Source organism: Symsagittifera roscoffensis, chromosome 1 (genome assembly GCF_963678635.1).
Source record: "Symsagittifera roscoffensis chromosome 1, txSymRosc1.1, whole genome shotgun sequence".
Taxonomy (NCBI): Eukaryota; Metazoa; Xenacoelomorpha; order Acoela; family Convolutidae; genus Symsagittifera; species Symsagittifera roscoffensis.
Window position 1 is genome coordinate 76,624,383 of NC_087062.1, and position 18,432 is coordinate 76,642,814.

The window sequence follows — 18,432 nt, forward strand, 5'->3', positions numbered from 1 at the left end:
TATGAGTCCAGAAAAAAATTTCACTGAACAGTCGACTCTGAATTTCTCGCTTACGCTTCAAACTTGAAAGATGTCAGAATCCAATTCAAAGGTTGAAAATGTACAGCTTTTGACAAACTCATCGAACAATGTCCTAAATTTCTGAAAAATTTTCACCTTGAGACAGTGATATAGAGTTGAAATTACAACCGAAGTTTCAAAACTGCATTTGAAATGTCAAACTGAGCAAACCAAAAAGATCGCGCTATTTCAGTGGTCATTTTTTGTTCCGACCATTGAAGGTAGGGAAGAACTTTTTATTCGGGTGGTTATAGTTTTTTTCACGCAAAATCAGCTACCATAAACAATCATCTAAAAGTGTTAAAACCATATCAAGAGTTGAATATCCATCTGAAATTTAATATAAAATCCCTATCAGTCGTGATTCAAACATTAAAAAATTTGCAAAACTTTCCCTGTGTCGAGAAAAACCGTTTTGAAATTTTGATTTTTCGTCGAATTTCGAGCGAGTAGAGCGAGCAAAGCAGGCTTACCATAGCTTATTTATGCTTAATTTAGGCAGTAAAAGCTTGATTTCACTCGAGTTAAATTTTTTTGGAGTGTTTTTGGCGCCATTTTGGGAATCAGAAGGTTAAAACAAAAAAATTCTGCAAGCTTCGAAATTTTTTTAAACCATTTTAATGATGTTTTTGTTGTCCGATTTTCCTAATTTATTACGACTTTCGAATTATCTTTCCTAGTTTTTCGTCCAGATCTTTCTATCGCACCACGCAGAAAAAAAAACACTAATTTGAAAAAAAATTGTGGTATTTTTAAAGACATGGTTGGAACATTCTGTGCTATTTGCACAGTAACCGGTTACGCTTGTTTGAAAAAAATCAAGCTCTCAATTCTCATTCTGCAGCGATCTGACATGCAATTTTTAATACAAAAAAAACGCAGAAAACGTGGACAAAAAAGGCAAACGCGAAACTTCAAAGAATTATTTCAAAAAAGTTTCAGCAGTCAGAAATATTTCAAAAATTTAACACATTGTCTGATAAATTTGTTAAAAGCTACAGTGTTGATTTGAATGATCCAAATAAAACGCATTAAACTTGAAATTAAGAATGCGTTTTCTCAAATTGGGTTGACTTTCGCTGAAAAATGAAGACTTTGTCCGGATAATTCAAACCAGATCTGTAGAAGCATAGCATATAGCGTTTACTAAAAGGTTCATCTCTTTTCTTTCATAATATAGCTCCCTTATATAATTCAGATCAAATCTTTTGAATCAATTTTGCTCTTTTCAAATTTCGTGCAAACTTTGCCTTAAACTGAAACAAAAAAACTCGAATTTCATTGCATACGAAAAACCATCAATGGCGGTATATTGCAATATTAATCATGAGATAGACGAATATGATATTGAATTCTTTGGCTCAGATTACGTAGAAGAAGACTAGTAGACCGAAATACGTATCGTATAATAGTTTTTCAGAAGAGGCACCCTTCTGGGTGGTGAACGGGTCGGTCTTCTGTGTGACAGGGTTGAATTCCTGGGTTGGGTTTGACTAATTCCTTCTGAATTCTGGGGTTGTCAAAAGGACAATTGGTCCAAAATACGAAGCATATTTCTCTATTTGTACAACAATACCCATATTTTAAATGAGAAAGGCAGCTTAAAAAGACACAATATAGATAAAAGATAGGTATCGGAGATGTTTCTCTGATGTCTACATCTTTCGAAAACGAAACTGATCTTTTTATTTATATAGCAATTCGGGATCGACAGAATTATTTTCGATCTTTTTCGCTCCATCTAGTCAGAGTTTCAAATTTTTTTTCTTCACTTTCGAAGAAAAAATTCGAAACAGTGACTTGATGGAGCGAAAACGATCGAAAATAATTCTGTCGATTTTTTATACAATACGTATTTCGGTCTACTAATCTTAGTTTTTATTAAGGCGCTATTAAATATTAATATTGATTGTTGAGCGAACACCGGAAAAACGTGTTTTTTTGCCAAATTCATCCAAATAATGCCCAAAAATGAAAAGTTAAATGTGTTTTGTCCGGATAATTTAAATCAGCACTGCATAAAAGAATCAATTGATTCATATACGAGCGCGTTATATGAAAGCCTCAATAACCGAAATAAAAACGGATCTCGAAAAGAAAGAAAACAAATTATGAATCTAAGTAGAGATACATATTTTGAAAGATTGCGTAATTAATCAAAATTTACCGATGTTACATGGCAATCTTAAACGTACTGCCTTCTTATTCAAAAATTTTGTTAGACTTGAAGTTACCGAAAATGACTTGAAAGCCTGGTATGTGAACAGGAATCAAATAATTGCTGTATAGCGAAAATTATTATTTCGAGATTCAAATCTTTTTGATTAATCTAGGCGACTGCGAATGTATACACTATAACTTTTAAAAATGTTTTTTCGCATATTCTACTTGTTGATGATAACCGCAGGCCCTGCAAACATGAATTGGCAGATCCTCACAAATAGGTCGCGAGGTAATCTCTCATTTTAGCATTACAGTTTCCCTCAACAGATCCGAACAGCGAACAATTGAGCCCGAATTATCGCAGTAAACTTCAGACCCTATAATTATCGCTTTATAATTACATTCAATTATTGCAGAACAAATTTCAAAAAGAAAAGCACGTTAACCACGTTGATACCTCTGATATCTTTAATTATGTAAAGTGATCATTACAAAATTGCGTTCTAACAGACAATAAAAATTTTCCGTTCTTTTGTCATACTTACAGTTCAAACTTATGGGTTAAACGAAGGGACAGCGGTAAAAGAAAATTTGCTTATGAGGATAGAAAATTTGCGGAGTTTATGTTAACCGCTCTCGCCACCTGATTTTTCACTAATTCTTGTCATAATGATATTTCACGAGATTTCTACAAATATTTCGCTAGGTTGTCAAACTAACATTACAGTTTCCCTCATTAAATCAAAGAACATTTACGGAACAACTTCAATACCCAGGGGCGGATTTAGGGGGGGGGGGGGGGGGCGAAAGCTCCCCCTCCCCCTCAGGGATTCGAACCCCTGCCGACCAAAAGGGTCCTTCCTTTGTCCTACTTCGAGATATCTATATTTGGTGACGGACCTTAAATTTTTTCGAAAAACGCTTTCGGTGCAAAAACATACTATTTTTGAGGAAAGGGGGCCTCCCATACTAAAATTTAAAGATCTAAACAGAACAATAGAGCCTGAATTATCGTATCGCAGTAAACTTAAGATCCTATAATTATCGCTTTATATTTACATTCAATCATTGTAAAACAAATTTCAAGACGAAAAGCACGTTAACCACGTTGATACCTCTGATATCTTCAAAAGTGATCATTACAAAGTTGCGTTCTGACAGACAAAAAAACTTCCATTCTTTTGTCATACTTACAAGTTAAATTACAGGCTAAATGAAATGACAGATGTAAAAGAAAATTTACTTAAGAAGAAAGAAAAATTTCGGAGCAAACGTTATTTGCTCTAGCCACCTGACTTATCACTAATTAATGTCCTAATGTTATATACAACTTGATGAAACGTGGCCTAACGAAAAAGATCGGTCGATTTAAAAAAAAACTTTAATTTGCATATCTTTCGGAGCTATTTCTATCATAACGATCATCGATTTAAACAACTGACATACACGATGTTCTCCATTTTGGAAATCAGAAAGATGGCTCAATTGGCTTTCTGCAACTCCAACATGTAAGTTTAACTAGAACTCTGTAACTGCAACTAAAAGCTGATAATTGCAACTAGATCTCTAATTATATTCTGACCGATATAAAATGCACATAATTATACACCATTTTTAGCTGTATGCATCATTATTATATACCAAAGATTTCCTTTTAGCTATAGATCACAATTCTCAAATCACTTTCTAAGAACAAGTTAGTTTCGAAATTAAGCGGAAAAAGAACGTCGACTATGGCGAAGAACGATCAAGACCCTTTTCCCAAGTTGGATATATTATTAAAAAATTTCTCTATAATTTGTGTTTAAAATAATGCCCGAGAAATTTAAGGTTTGTTTTTTTTTGCTCCGACTTTCAAAGAAAGTGAGGAAAACACATGCCTGTGGAGTGTGGTTTTTTTTAAAAATTCAGACTGATTGTAGAAAAGTCGACAGCGTATGAGAGGGGTGGATTTAGGTGAGAGAGAGGGGGGGGGGGTTGTTGGGAGCCTCCCTAGGTATTCCACGCCTTAAAATTTCTCTAAGGGCGCTGAAAAAACGCGATCTTTAGACATTGCGTTGTATGCCGACAGTTCAAAAAAATGGCAAATTTAGATGGTTCGAAAAATAAGATAGGTTATACTTTAAAATGATTGGCATTTCAAAAAAAATTAGATTAGATCGATCAAAGTTTTGGTCAAAACCAATTTTATTTCCATATTTCATTTTCATATTTCATTCAAATTCAGCCAATTAATCTATTATTAGCAAGATTATTTTCGAGATCAAGTTCAATTTTGGAGAAATCTAATCACTTTTGGTTAATTATTTGAATCAAGCCGATCGGATTAGTTTTCAAGTTCATGTCAAAGTGTAGAAAATCGGCAAGATCATTTCTGTTCAAATCTAAACCGCATTTAGCAGCTTGCATGTTATTTCGTTTTGCTTCGCAAAAACTTTCGCAATTAAAGCTTTGATGTTTATAGTAAGTTTTCTATTTTATTTCGCTAAAGTTTCTTTATGATCGTAGTTTATTTATGCTATGGTTCTGAATTGGTTAAATTGTAGTGTGGTTATCTAGTTCTGGGGTTATATGAGAAGGGGTTAAAAAAAGGGGTTTAAAAACGCGGGGTGATAAGCTTGGGAACCGCTTGGCCGGTCAATTCTCTTGTTTCGATGTTCGATCTTCAGTATTCGTTTCACAAATCCTTTATAAGTTGACAACGCTCTAGCAGTAAATGATACGCGCCTCAAACAATAATCGTTTTTAATTTTATTCTAATTTTTCTAAAAAAACACCATGCCGAAACTAACACGAAACTGAACTGCAACGTTGAGTTGCATCATACAGCATAAATAAACTACGATCATAAAGAAACTTTAGCGAAATAAAATAGAAAACTTACTATAAATAAAATAAGTGCTACTAAGGACGCCCCTCCTTCTCAGGGATTCGACTCCTTCGCCAAACAAAGGGTCCCCCTTTGATGTTTTTTATGACATCTATTTTAGGCCGACCAACCCTAAAAAGTTTCCAAAAGGCGCCTTCGACGCCAATAAATACTGAAATTGAACGGAAGCGCACGCCAAAAAACGCATTTTCCATTGGTCAACATTTTCCAAAAAGTGCCCAAAAACGGGTCAAAATAGTGTCGACAATCAATTTAGTCAAACTAAAAAAAAGATCGACGAAACTTTCGAATTTTTTTTTGGAAAATCCGCCCCGTCGAGAAAATCCTAGATCGGCCCTTGGTATGAGAATCAATTCCGAAATCATTGGATTGTCCAGCATGTATGCTTGCACTAGAAATAGCATCCTTGATAGCTCCATGACACGAATTATTTATTTACTGGCAAATTATTCGATTTCATTATCGTTCCATATTGAATTAGGGCCAAATATAATTGGTCATAATAATTCTTCTCAAATTTAAGCTCTTGCATTTGATATTGGCAGTACAAAATTTAGTTTATCAAAAAAAATTGCAGCAGAAATATTCGAGACTAGTTAAGGCGCAGTCTTGTTCGTTTTTGTTGGGATTCGTCGTTAAACGACCCCAAAACTTATTGCAAACTATATTCCTAAGTTAACAAACGGTTCCATAACATATAGCTGCGAGCCAAAACAAGGGTTTAGAAGTTACCTGCTCTAACACCCCCAAAAGAATAAAAGCTAAGAATCATCGAAAACAACCTACCTTTTGATGGATAATAAATTGATTTAAAAAACCTTATTTTTATGACTGAACTTAGGTTCAAGTAATTTAAAAAAATTACATAACTATGTTGGTGATGAGAAAAATATCCTTCTATTTCACTTAAGTAAATTTCAAGTTGAGTGTAGTCTACTATTCTAGGTAACCTCCAGCAATGCTACTGGAAGGATTGAACTACCAGTTTGGTATCGCAGATATGGAACTATGGGTTTGGGAGACGGTGATCTTAAAATTTGTCTGCATCAAATTTAAATTCAATTCAACAAACCCGTCACACAAATGAATGACAATGAACATCATGACCAACGCAAGTTGTTCATTAAATTCAGGAACACTTAGAAAGTCCAGACCTGATTTGTAGGAGCTGAGCCCGGCGAAATCGATGAGGGAGAAGGCCACGACGACAAAGCGCATACTGTCGTCAATGGTGAGATGGCTGATCCTGGAAGGATAAACTTCCAGAGCCTCGGCCAGTTTCTGAGTCACTGCGTGGTTGTAGGTCGCCTGGAACCCGTTCTTGCCCTAAAACCATAGCCAAAGGAATTTAGAATTTCAAAAAAAAATATGGACTTAGAGCTCTTTGAACTTCATGATGATTTATAAATTATAAAATTTGCATAATTTGACACAACTGGATTAACGTTAAATTTTTATTCCGCTGGGAAATCTGAAAACTTTTACACGAAACTAAAGTCGATCACGTTTTTTGTGACATTTCCATTTTCGCTGTTCGATAGTGAGTTTGCCTTCCTTCTAACAAAGGAAATGCACGGAACTTAAAAGAAACCGCGAAACGCGAAAAATCGAATTTGAGCGTGAACAAATCTTAAGACTTTTCCTGAAAAAAATCACAAGGACCATAATACGTTCATCGACTCATTGAAAAAAAAAGATTACGTCTCAAATCGCTTAAAAATGAAAAAATTCCCAAATGATAGAAATGGCTTGGATATACTTAACAATTGCCCTCCCTTTGGTGCCTACTTAAGAATTGCCACCCCTATTTAAAAAAAGCAATAAATTAGCGCTAGAGCTTTGTATTGAGACTTCTAATTTTGCTGCAATCTGATTGGTCGAAAATGCGTTATATTAATCTACTTAACAATTGCCCCCTTTCTTAAAAGGGGGATAATTGTTAAGTAGATCCAATGGCTTTTTCGTGAACCATGTGGGACATGGATGTCAAACTGTCAATTCAAATGTTGATTGTCATTTTATCATGAAAAAATTGCAGAATTTATTATCAAAAGCGAAAAGAATAAGCTTGCTGTTACTGATAAGCTTCGTGTGGTCAATTTTTCTGACAAAATTGTCGCTTAACATTTGTTTGGAAGCGATTAATTCTAAATCTTGTTCACATGTTTTCGTTCGACAGACCTAGAATCTGATAGAAAACGTTTAAACTACCATGAACACTTGAAATTTATGCCATTTGGGAAAAGTTAAATGTTTATGCCATTTGGGAATTATGCCATTTGAGAAGTTACCAAAAAAACATATAAACCTATATGAATTCATAAATAAATTAATAAGTATGGATGCACATCTGTAGATATTAGAGCATTTGGGCAAAACCACGGTCAAATGGGAAGAAAAAGATCATGCATGTGTACATAATCAAACGTAAGAAATCGCTATTCGATTCCTTTTATTCCTTGACATTTTCACGTTCAATAATCAGATTCAAGGAAAATGAACCGTTCTTCTGCGAACTATAGTAATTGGTTACGTTTTTGGTTTGATTCAAACAGAAATGGATTTTCATCCCAAATTTACTTCGCAATAAATCGTGAATTAGAATAGTTTTGCAAGACAAATCATAACATTTAGGCAAAGCGCACCAGAGAAAATTTTTTTTTGAAACAACGCTCACCTTTATGGTTATGTTTCGACTTACTAGAGAGCGCTTTAAAGCTCATTAATCGAACTAAAACAACCCCTATAAAAACCTGCATGGGATTCATAAACTGGGCCAAATTGCATCATCAAAAGTATTGTTATTTTAACATCTCTCTAACCATAGGTGCTTACGATGTACAACTTTCAATTGCGTTAACCTTTATTTCACACGCAAAAACTGTCATTTCAGACATATATACTTTACGAAGTTGATGAGACGGTAAAAAAACAAAATTCTCACCATCTCCAAGTCTGAAACGTGTTTGCTGCAAATCGGAGAGTCAACCTCTTTGCCCTCCTTGTTTCGCTTTTTTGTGATCGATATGCAAATTTTGTGATGATATGAAGTCCCATCTGGCCCGTCTGCCATGTCGTCGGTTCCATTCGATTGTTTGTTGGCCAGTAGCACGTAGTAGTTGATATGATCTGATTTGAAACAGTGAGATATGTCGAAGGCGTCCAGCATGGCTTGTTTGTTAGACACGTCTAAAAAGTTTGTCCTGGAGTCTATATCCCGGCTGTTGGTGTCCACTTGGCCCTCCTCGTGTTTGTAGCCATACTCCGACATCCACATTGGAGTCATAAATCTTAACAAAAATTCTCATCATCTCTGTTCAGAAGATATGCAATGCAAGCTTAACTAGTGAAAATTCATTGGTGACCCTGAAGTCAATTTTATGCAGTACATTTGTAATAGATAAGCAACAGCTAAATATTGCATCAATAAAGTTTGTGAATAACTCGAGATACGCAGTGTCGAGATGCAATGTAGGCTGTTGCTTATCTGGCATAAAAACACGTTTAAAAAAATCGAACAATACACATTTGAACATTTTTTCTAGCTGACGCGCAATTTTTTGTTTTCTAATTTGCTTTGGTTCCAGGAAATATATTGCACTAGTGTTTCAATTTGATTATTTGAAAAACGGGTGCAATATTTGAAACCAGGGATGTAAAAAAATATATTGTATTTAAATATATTGACAATAAATACATTTAAATAATTTATTTTCCAGTTCTTGTTTGAATTGCAAAGCAGGTTTCCAACATAACTCGGCCAATAATTGAAGCTTGGCTTGGCTTGGCTAATTGACAATTCAATTGTCAGAATGCAAGCGACGCACGATTAATCCATTCGAGTTAAGCTAGCTCAACTCGAATGGATTAATCGTGCGTCGCTTGCATTCTGATTGGCCACGATCGTTTTGAATAGACTGTAATAGACTATTATTACACGCGAATGAACTTGATGAACTCATTTCTGATTGGCCACGATCGTTTTGAATAGACTGTAATAGACTATTATTACACGCGAATGAACTTGATGAACTAATTTCTGATTGGCCACGATCGTTTTGAATAGACTGTAATAGACTATTATTACACGCGAATGAATTTGAACTCATTTCTGATAGGCCACGATTGTTTTGGCCAAACTAGAGTCTACTACACGCATATAAAGTTGTTTTACACTTGTGAAAACCTCAACATTTTGAAGTTATAGTCATACTTAAATTCTGTTCTATCGATAAAAAAAACTGAAATTTGGTGAAGTTATCTTTTGAAAAGCACTGATCACGAATTTCATACTCAATATAGCACTTATATTTTATCAATGAAACAGAATTGACTGAGACTATAACTTCAAGAACATCTCGTTTCGGCTTTTTTGCACTTCGTTTTCTCGATAATTATGGCACCTCACAAGAAACGCGACGTGGCTTTGCATTATTTCAAACCTCTTACTGGACCTGATTCGTTATGGGAATGCAAGAAATGTGGGTTCAAACGGAAGCAGACCAAGAACAACGGCTATGAAAATCTCTTCAGCCACGTTCTGCAAAAACATAAGAATTATCAAGAAGAAATGAATAGATCAAACCCTGCTGTAGAATTTGAGGTATCCGAAAAAGCAAAAAACATCTACGGATGGCTGGATTGAGTGATTATGAAGAATTTTTTCTGAATTTTTTCTCCCCGTCAGGAAACATTTCAAGGCTGTTCAAAAATTAATGGGGGGGGGGGGAATTAACGGCCATTAATGGATGGCCATTAATGGATTTTTTAATGTTCAAAATGGCATTAATGGATTTTTTAATGCTCAAAATGGCATTAATGGATTTTTAATTCAAAAAATTAAAGGCCATTTCCGTTATTTCAGAGAAAGATGTTTTGTTCGGTGGAAATTTTTTCGAACTGTTGCAATCAATTAATTGTAATTGGAAAACACTTTCAGCAATATTTAAGACGATCTTGAAAAAATATGGAGTCAGCCCCATGAGAAAAAGGAGTAAGTGCCTTCCGCATTTTAATTGCTGCTTATTATGTATGCAAGCAATTGGAAAATTTTAACGGCAAGTAGATAGACTGCTTCGAGGGCTATTGCGTTAAATACAAATTGGGCAAGCCATGAAACATTTAAATATATTTTTATATTTATTTTTCTCCTCAAAAATATGAATATATTTATTTTTTTTGAAAAAATATATTTAAATATATTTTTTACATCCCTGTTTGAAACACTAATGCAATATTTAAATATTGCACAAGTGTTTCAAATATTGCACTAGTTTTTCAAAGATGGCACGGAAAAAATACTGAACACGTGTTTTATCGATTAGACAAAGAACCGTTTTGAAAAACTAGCTTTGTTCATTGAGTTTAGGTTGAGAACCGATTGAGCAAAAAATGACAGATTTCTCATGTAGATCTTAGATTGAAACGGTGTCCTATAATTTGAAACCATTCAACTTATCACAGCTCATTTATATAACTAGTCATTGGACTTTAAATTTTAAAGCCAAAATAATATAAGTTAAAACCAAAACATATAACTTCCTATTTTATAACCTAACAGATCGCATCAGTCGTGCAAACGCGTTGCGAGCTAGCAAACAGAGGGTAGGACTCTATAAGAAATGTCGGTTATTTTCGGTTACTCTATAGAGTAGGTTATTGCTCGCTGCCAAACCGGCCCACTGATGCGATTAAGTCGAGGGTCGCTTGCATATACATATTTACATAGCTGAGGTATTAAATGGTATGGAGTGAAACTTTACGAGAGTTAGTTGTTTGTGTTAAGAAGCTGCGACCGATTATAACACTATCACTTGAATTTATCATGTCATTGTCAATTAAGAGTATGCTATAAAATCGGTGGAAAAAGTTAGAGTAAGGATGCATAAATAGATTGAGTGTCCCATGCCCCATCTATTCCAAAACCAGAACACTGTCGGTTTAAAATTTGCGCAACCATTTCGATAACATAAAGTTTCTCCCATACAAAGTCGAAAACAAATGAAAAATGTGGAAAAACCACGTCTTTCTAAATTCTCGTAAGTCTCTGGAGAAATTCACAAAAGACTAAATGCCACAAAACATATAATTAAATTAGCAACAGAAAGAAACTTATGAAGAGGAAACAAAACCAACGATCTTTGAGAAGCCACAAGTGGAGCCGAAACAAAAATAATTTAATTTAAAAATTTACATTTTTCAAGTTCCCCATCAAACTATTTCGAACAGCCCTCGCACTTTTAACTACAATGAAAAATGCTTGAAGAACAAATTAGATCTGTGATCAGGCAACTAAGCAGAAACGAGTTGAGCCGAAAAAAATGAATAAATAAACTAAAATTTCAAGACCCCGCTGAAACTACATTGAACAACACTTGCTTTTGCAAAAACGAAAAGTTGCTTGCAGCACAAGCAAAATCCGTGATGTGGCAATGAAGCCGACAATCTTAGAGCAGGCACCACTTGAGCAAAACAAAACATTTGTTTTCATTTTTAAAAACTGAAATTTTTCAAGTCCCCCTGAAAATACATTGAGCAACAATAGCATTTGCAGCTACAATGAAAATTGACACCGCAAAAGCATAATATATGGCAAGGCAACTAAGCCGTCAAAATTTATGAAGACCAACGAAAATCAGAAAATTCAATTTTCACCGGAAACAAATTCCAATTGTCTCAAAGATATTATCGGGCTTGATTTTTTTAACTTTCGAAAGCGTGTTGTTAGTTTGGCGGCGTCCCATGGTGCTTTCGAAAACAGGATTGCAAAATGTTTTGATCAAGAACTTATCCACCTGGTATCAATGGTAGCTAAGTCAAAATTTCTACCAAAAGTACAATCACCATACAATGATCTTTGCTTATTGTCAAAGTTCAGAATAGTACACAATCACTCTCCTGAATTCCTTGCCACTCGTTTGTTCTATTTGACGATGAATTCAGTGTTAAAGCAGATTTGAGTAGTCCTTGCAAGCAATTTATGGCACCTGGAAATATCATCTTGTTGTTGGCACTATCAACTTCCGTAGAAAATATCGGACTCATCAATTGCATGTTCTCCTGGTGCTATCTTTCATGGAAGAGAATCTATCAACCCCATGATCTATAATTTTCCACCAAAACCTTAGATGCAGCAACGACAGAAGAGTTTTTCAACAGCTTTATAGGACACAATGTTGGAAAATTTTGAGACGAAACAAAAACAATTACTACGAACCTTCGACACCGAAAAAATTATGACCATAGCACAGCCTTGGATATTTCATTCTTTGTCTTCTTTTGAATTGCGTAAAAAGCAGTCTTCTATAAAACAAACAAGTCACTTCATGTCTGGATTCCTTTGAAGGGAGTGAAAAGGTTCAAACGAACAGCATTTATATAATTAGAAAAATCGGAACGAAATATGCACATTGTGTTCATCGAAATCAATTTCGTCCAATTCAAGCACAATATCAACCATAAAATGTTGAACCGATTAATTGGACAAAATCCGTGATCAACCGAAGTGAGCCAGGATTGCTAGACGAATATTTGCCAAAGCTGCTCCAAGTTCCGCTATCAATTTCGAGCACTGGCAGTAATTACACTCCAGCACTGGCAGTAATTACACCAGTAGAAGCTGCTCTTGCGCCATTTAGCGCAACATTACGAACACCACCGCTACCTTTTAAGTACCACCACCTGACCCTCCTCCGGACCCAGTTCCATAGCCATAAGCTCCACCTCAACCGGGATTGAAAGAAGACCTGACTCGCCATAAGCCAACGAATAGCCCAGTTGAAGGAGCACAGAAAACGATGATGCCAAATGATACCAACTGTTCCACATGAGATCAAATGTTCTAGAAAGAACCACTGCAAAAAAAGCAACAGCTGCAGCCACAAATCGATTAAAAATAGATGGACACAAAATTATCCCAAAAACGTTTACTTTAAGGCCGACACCGGAAGAAAAAGCGAAAACATGGAAAAATTAGACGATGCCAGCAACACACACCTATCGAGCAATGAAATAAAAGACATTATTCGATCGGGTGAACGAGGCGCAAAGCAGACAATAAGAAGTGATACCATCAGCGAAAGCGCCGGCCCAAGTGTTTCAAAAATCAACGCAATTTCGAAGGAATCAAACATTCTTTCATCGGGTAATGTTTTATATTTGGCAGGTTCCATCGCACCTTGTCTCTCTAAGGACTTTTAAGTGAACATTAGCGCGGCAGATCAAGGACAAAAAAGCTTCAGGCTTTAGAAACACCACATGAGCATCAGTGTCAATGCGTATGCCACAATTAACCAATCTTCAATCTGATCGAGAAAAAACAATTTTTCAGAAAACTAACTTTACAAGAGGAAGCAGCTCATCAAGCAAAGTATATCACGCATAGCGCCACCGAAAACAAGATGAAGACTTCATAAATTGAGATAACACTACGTTGTTAATAATATTTAAGATATCTGTCAGAAAAAAAAACATCCTAATCTCCATATATATGTTGCTGTGCACTCGTTGCATTATTTTTTATTTATTTTTTTTTTATTTATAAGGAGTGGACAGCAACAGTATTTACAGCTCCCTCCCGCATCACCTGCTACAACAGTACCAGTCATCATGCGATGTATGATTTTGATAAAAACAATAATGAAGCCAGATAAAACCATAGGCAGAAATATAAAAAGCGATGTTTTGATGAAAATAGAGCGTCAAAACTATGCTCCTTATTGGTGGAACGAAGAGTGCTACACTCGGGTATACCAATTATCAGCACTCCGAATGACGTTAACATCAACAAAAATAGCAGTGAAAGGCCAAAAACGTGAAGTCGACCAATCCAAAATTTGCTTTAAAATAACTTTTCAAAAGTGCTAGAACCGTTTTTTCTCCTGCAGGGTGGCTTAATGACCCTTCTGCATCCAATTACGGCCTACTTAGTACAATTCTGAAAACGTTTTCATTTGTAATCAAAAGCGACTGCAATATTTTGGTCGTTTACAACATATTTGTCGCCACAGTGTTGAGTACTGAAGCAAACCTTACCCTTCATTGGTGGACCAGAACAACCAGGATAGACGCAAGAAGCTTTTTACGGCAAAAAAGTTCAAAAAATTTGATGTTTTACCAAGGCGGAGGAACAAAAAATGAACAATTTTCAAATGGAACTGCAACACTAGATAAGGATCTCCAACAGCTTTAGAAGCACCATTGTGGCACAGCACACAAGATCCCACTAGTGCCTGGTTAAGCCTCACAAAACAAATTCAAAATCAAACAATAGGGTTATAGACAATTTAATTCCGAAAAAAAACCAACTCGCTTTAGGAAGTTCAGGCGCATGATTTACAGTTTCTCTCGAAATTCCTGCATTAGAACAAGTTTCAAAAAATTTGGTGGAAAAGAATAAAAAATGCCATTATCATTGAATGTCGTGAAATGAAAAATCAAAAAGAGAAATGAAAAATCAAATAACAACTTTGAGCAGGTTGGAACAACCTGATCAGGCTGAAAAAAATCTCAACAGATCGCAATCCTTTTAAGGAATTATGAAAGCAGCGAACACTCTGGATAGAACTCAAAAACTGAAAGGCTTGCAAAAAGAAACATACATTTCCCAGGTTCAAAAAAAATTGAACGCTTACTGTTCACTCAGGCCAGTCAACAGTAAATGATATTCAGAGCAAAGCAGAAGACAAAAATGAAACCTCGATCCATCTCGCAAGATATTCGACGCAAAAAAGATGCGAAAAGCTCATAAAGAAGACCAATCTGAATCGAAATAAAAACAAAATTATTGCTTTCTCTCAGAGAAAAGCACCAGTTTGAGGTGTACAATTTTACATGGGAAAGAAAAAACAATATTTAACTCACCACCTAGTGCTCTGCTAAAATTAAAATCAACTTTGATCATGAACAACTAAATGCAAAATCTTTTTCACCTAAATCAATGGAAAAGTTTCGACATAACGTAATTTAGGTTGCTGACAAAAATGTTGCAAGCTTGCAGTAGCTGAAAAATGGATCATTGTAACACCAAAAGCAATGTTAACGTCTACAATCAGAAAATGCCAACTAGGGCTTACTATAAATTGCATACATACTGAAAAACACAATGCCAGGTAGGATGGAGCCTTAGATTTCTTAAGCTTCAATAACTAAGCCAGTAAAATTTGCCAGAAAATTTGCTTAAATTAGTTCCTGCTTACAAGACACTTGCTTTCATATGCAGATAAAATTAGAGGCCAGATTTGCTACCCTATATTGTTCCCTGGCAGCATCCCATCATAGGGTTAAGAAATTCAATTTATGTTAGTTGTTTTTAAATCTAAGTTTTTTTGAAAACGTATTGTATCATGAGAAACGCCATATCTTGGAAATAAGAAAGATTTGAGAAATTAAAGTCAGAGGCCCTGAGAGTTCCCTCTGATTTGTAACCTGGCAGTAACTTCTGACTGTACCCTGAAAGAAACTCTCCATTTGGGTTGAGAATTTCAAGGTCGGTTAGTTTTATTTATTATTTTTGAAAAAAAAAACTCAAAAAATTTGCCACGTCTCGAAAACCAAAAGGAATTCAGCCGTCATAACTCCATTAATTTTGTTTTATACCTAAGTTTTTTAGAACAAACATGAAATCAAGAAAAATAACACTAAATCACGAAAACAATTGAATTTGGGCAGTCATATTTGACACCAGATTTGCAACTCCTGAGTTTAACCTGACAGTACCCCACAAAAGGGTTGCGAATTTCAAGTTCGGTAAGGGTTGAGAATTTCAAGTTCGGTTACTTAATTTTGTAAAAGTTTTCTTTTAATTTTTTTTAAATCAGTAAAATCGCCATATCTGGGAAACCAAAAAGATTTGATCAACCATATTCAAAGGGTGGATTTGCAACGCCAAAAGGGAAACTACAGGACTCCGCCTTAGGGTTGAGAATTCGAATTTCGCTGTTTTTTTATATCAAATTTTTTCGAAAAAAAATTAAAGAAAACGCCATGTCTCGAAAACCAAAAGAATTTGAACAGTCTTACTTCAACGCTAGATTTGCAAACCCTGAGTGTACCCTGACAGCACGCCACTTTTAGAGTTGAGAATTTCAAGTTAGCTTAGTTTCTTTTATATCCACGTTCTCTAAAAAAGTGAAATCATAAAAACGCCCTATCACAAAAACAAAAATTATTTGAGCAGTCATAATTGGACGCCAGCTTTGAAACCCCTTAGTGTACTCTGGCAGTACCAAACTATAGGGTTGAGAATTTCTTGTTTGGTTAAAAATTTTACATCTAAATTTTCGGGAAAAAATTGAAAAAATCATAAAAAACGCCATATCTCGTAAACCAAAAAGATTTGAGCAGTTATACCAGGACGCTAGATATGCAACCCCTGAGTGTACCTCGACAGCACCCCACTATAAGGTTGAGAAAATAATATTTAGTTAATTTCATTGTGGAAGAAAAATGTGATAGTTTTACGTTGCGAGTATAGGAAAAAAGTAGAGTTAAAGCATTCACCCTATAACCGATTTTAAAACGTCATTTTGAGTAAACACTTCAGCCCTTGCAAAGATTTGGTCAATTGACAGACCAACATAGCGAGTTCTTAAACATGCATGTGCCAAGTGACATTTCTTAAGCATAGCAATATACGATATAGCTTAAGCGTGCAAAAAATCTTTCGTTAAACATGCAAAAATAATAAGTTCAAAAAGCTTAAATATGTCAACATACGGACTTCCTAAATATTTCAACAAAGGGACATTTAAACAAGTCCCAAAGGAAACGCCAATTAAATAATATATAGATTATCGCAATTTAATTGAGCGGATTAAGTTGAAGACTATCTACAATCTAACGTACTAAGCGAAAATCATAAGTTCAACCAGTAAACTTGTTGGATTAACCGTACAATCTCTCCTTCCCCTCGCCCACCATAGATTTTCCTCCCCACCCCAAGCAGGAACTAATTTTGAAAATAATTATAAAAATTAGTACCTGCTTGGGGAGGAAAATCTATAGTGGGCGAGGGGGAGGAGAGATTGTACGGTTAATCCAACAAGTTTACTGGTTGAACTTCTGATTTTCGCTTAGTAAATTTCACTTTCGATATATATATATATATATTTATATATAGTATGCATTTCGAACAAATGCACAAACAAAAATTGGTTTTCACAATTTTTACGTGAAATTTCATTTGAATGCTGTTAATGACCTAAATTAAGGCATTTGCGATCAATTTTCCCTTTTAACACTGCACTGTTAACTTTGTATAAATCTAGGCGATACTCTGATACTCAGAGCTATTTTCTGAACAACTCACACTTTCTCCCAGCTAAATTGATTAGGGCGGGGGGGGGGTGTGGCTGTTGATTTAATTTAGCAATTTCGTTCAACTTTGGTTGGAAAAACAGGTCTTTGGTGTCAAGAAAACACTCACTCGCTAGAATCCACTGCTCCTACGATCCAGTCGTCACCTCTTCTCGCATTGTCCACCACGCACAACTCGTCATCATCGCCCTCCGAAGACTTGGATAGAAACAATTTCCCGGGAACTCCAAATGAGTCTTCACAGTAGCCTTTGAATGTCATCGTCTCATTAAATTTGAACATTTCGAGTGGGTGTTCCATCATAGGCAAAACGGCTTCCTTGTACACTCCATGTTTCAGAAACTTGAGTCTGTTCTCCGAAATTATCTTGCATTTTCCATCTGGTAGCTTTACGAAAGCTAGATCCGAATTATGATCTACAATCACGCTGCTCGAACCGTATGTTTCTAGTTCGTAAGTTTCGCCTTTTGTCTGGTTCACTGTTAAATTCGCGCCTCGGAACGTTATTTTCGAGAATCCTGTCTCAAAATTATACAACTCATCCAGATACGAAACTTCCTTCCTGTGGTAGTCTATATATTCGGAAGACATACTGAGGTGGTCTGGCCACTTCATTTCAACTGTTTCTGAATACTCTCCTCCCAAATGCATGCCCTCACACTTCACTCCATCATGTGGCTGGAATTCTCCCGAAGTCCGAATACTTTCCGGAGAGTCGAAGTACTCCACTTTGTGAACAAAGAACTCCATAGACTGCAACTCCTCGTCAATCTCAACAGACAAATTTGCATAACGTAAGTCCTTCAACGAGGGACTGTCACCGTCCAGGAATCCTAGCTTCAATTCGATTCCCAATTTTTCCTGGCATGTAAGACAAGTGTACACCTAAAGCGAGAATTTATGACTGTAAAAGACAAAACGAGATGCTGAATATAGTTTTAGATAACAAGGCCGTATAGTTGAAACTGGGGCGGAACGTTGTACTCGGTTGTTTACTTTTTTCG

At 35.6% G+C, this 18,432-nt stretch overlaps 1 protein-coding gene across 1 annotated transcript in view; it reads right to left on the reverse strand.

The window, feature by feature from the left end:
* LOC134849235 (uncharacterized) overlaps positions 1-18,432 on the reverse strand; it is a 30,252-nt gene that overhangs the window by 3,540 nt on the left and 8,280 nt on the right. Inside the window, exons 2-4 of the mRNA XM_063866493.1 lie at positions 17,538-18,313; positions 8,058-8,403; positions 6,268-6,439 (exon numbers count right to left, since the gene is read on the reverse strand). Of these exons, the coding sequence (XP_063722563.1) occupies positions 6,268-6,439; positions 8,058-8,403; positions 17,538-18,313 (1,294 nt within the window). The remainder of the gene's footprint in view (positions 1-6,267; positions 6,440-8,057; positions 8,404-17,537; positions 18,314-18,432) is intronic.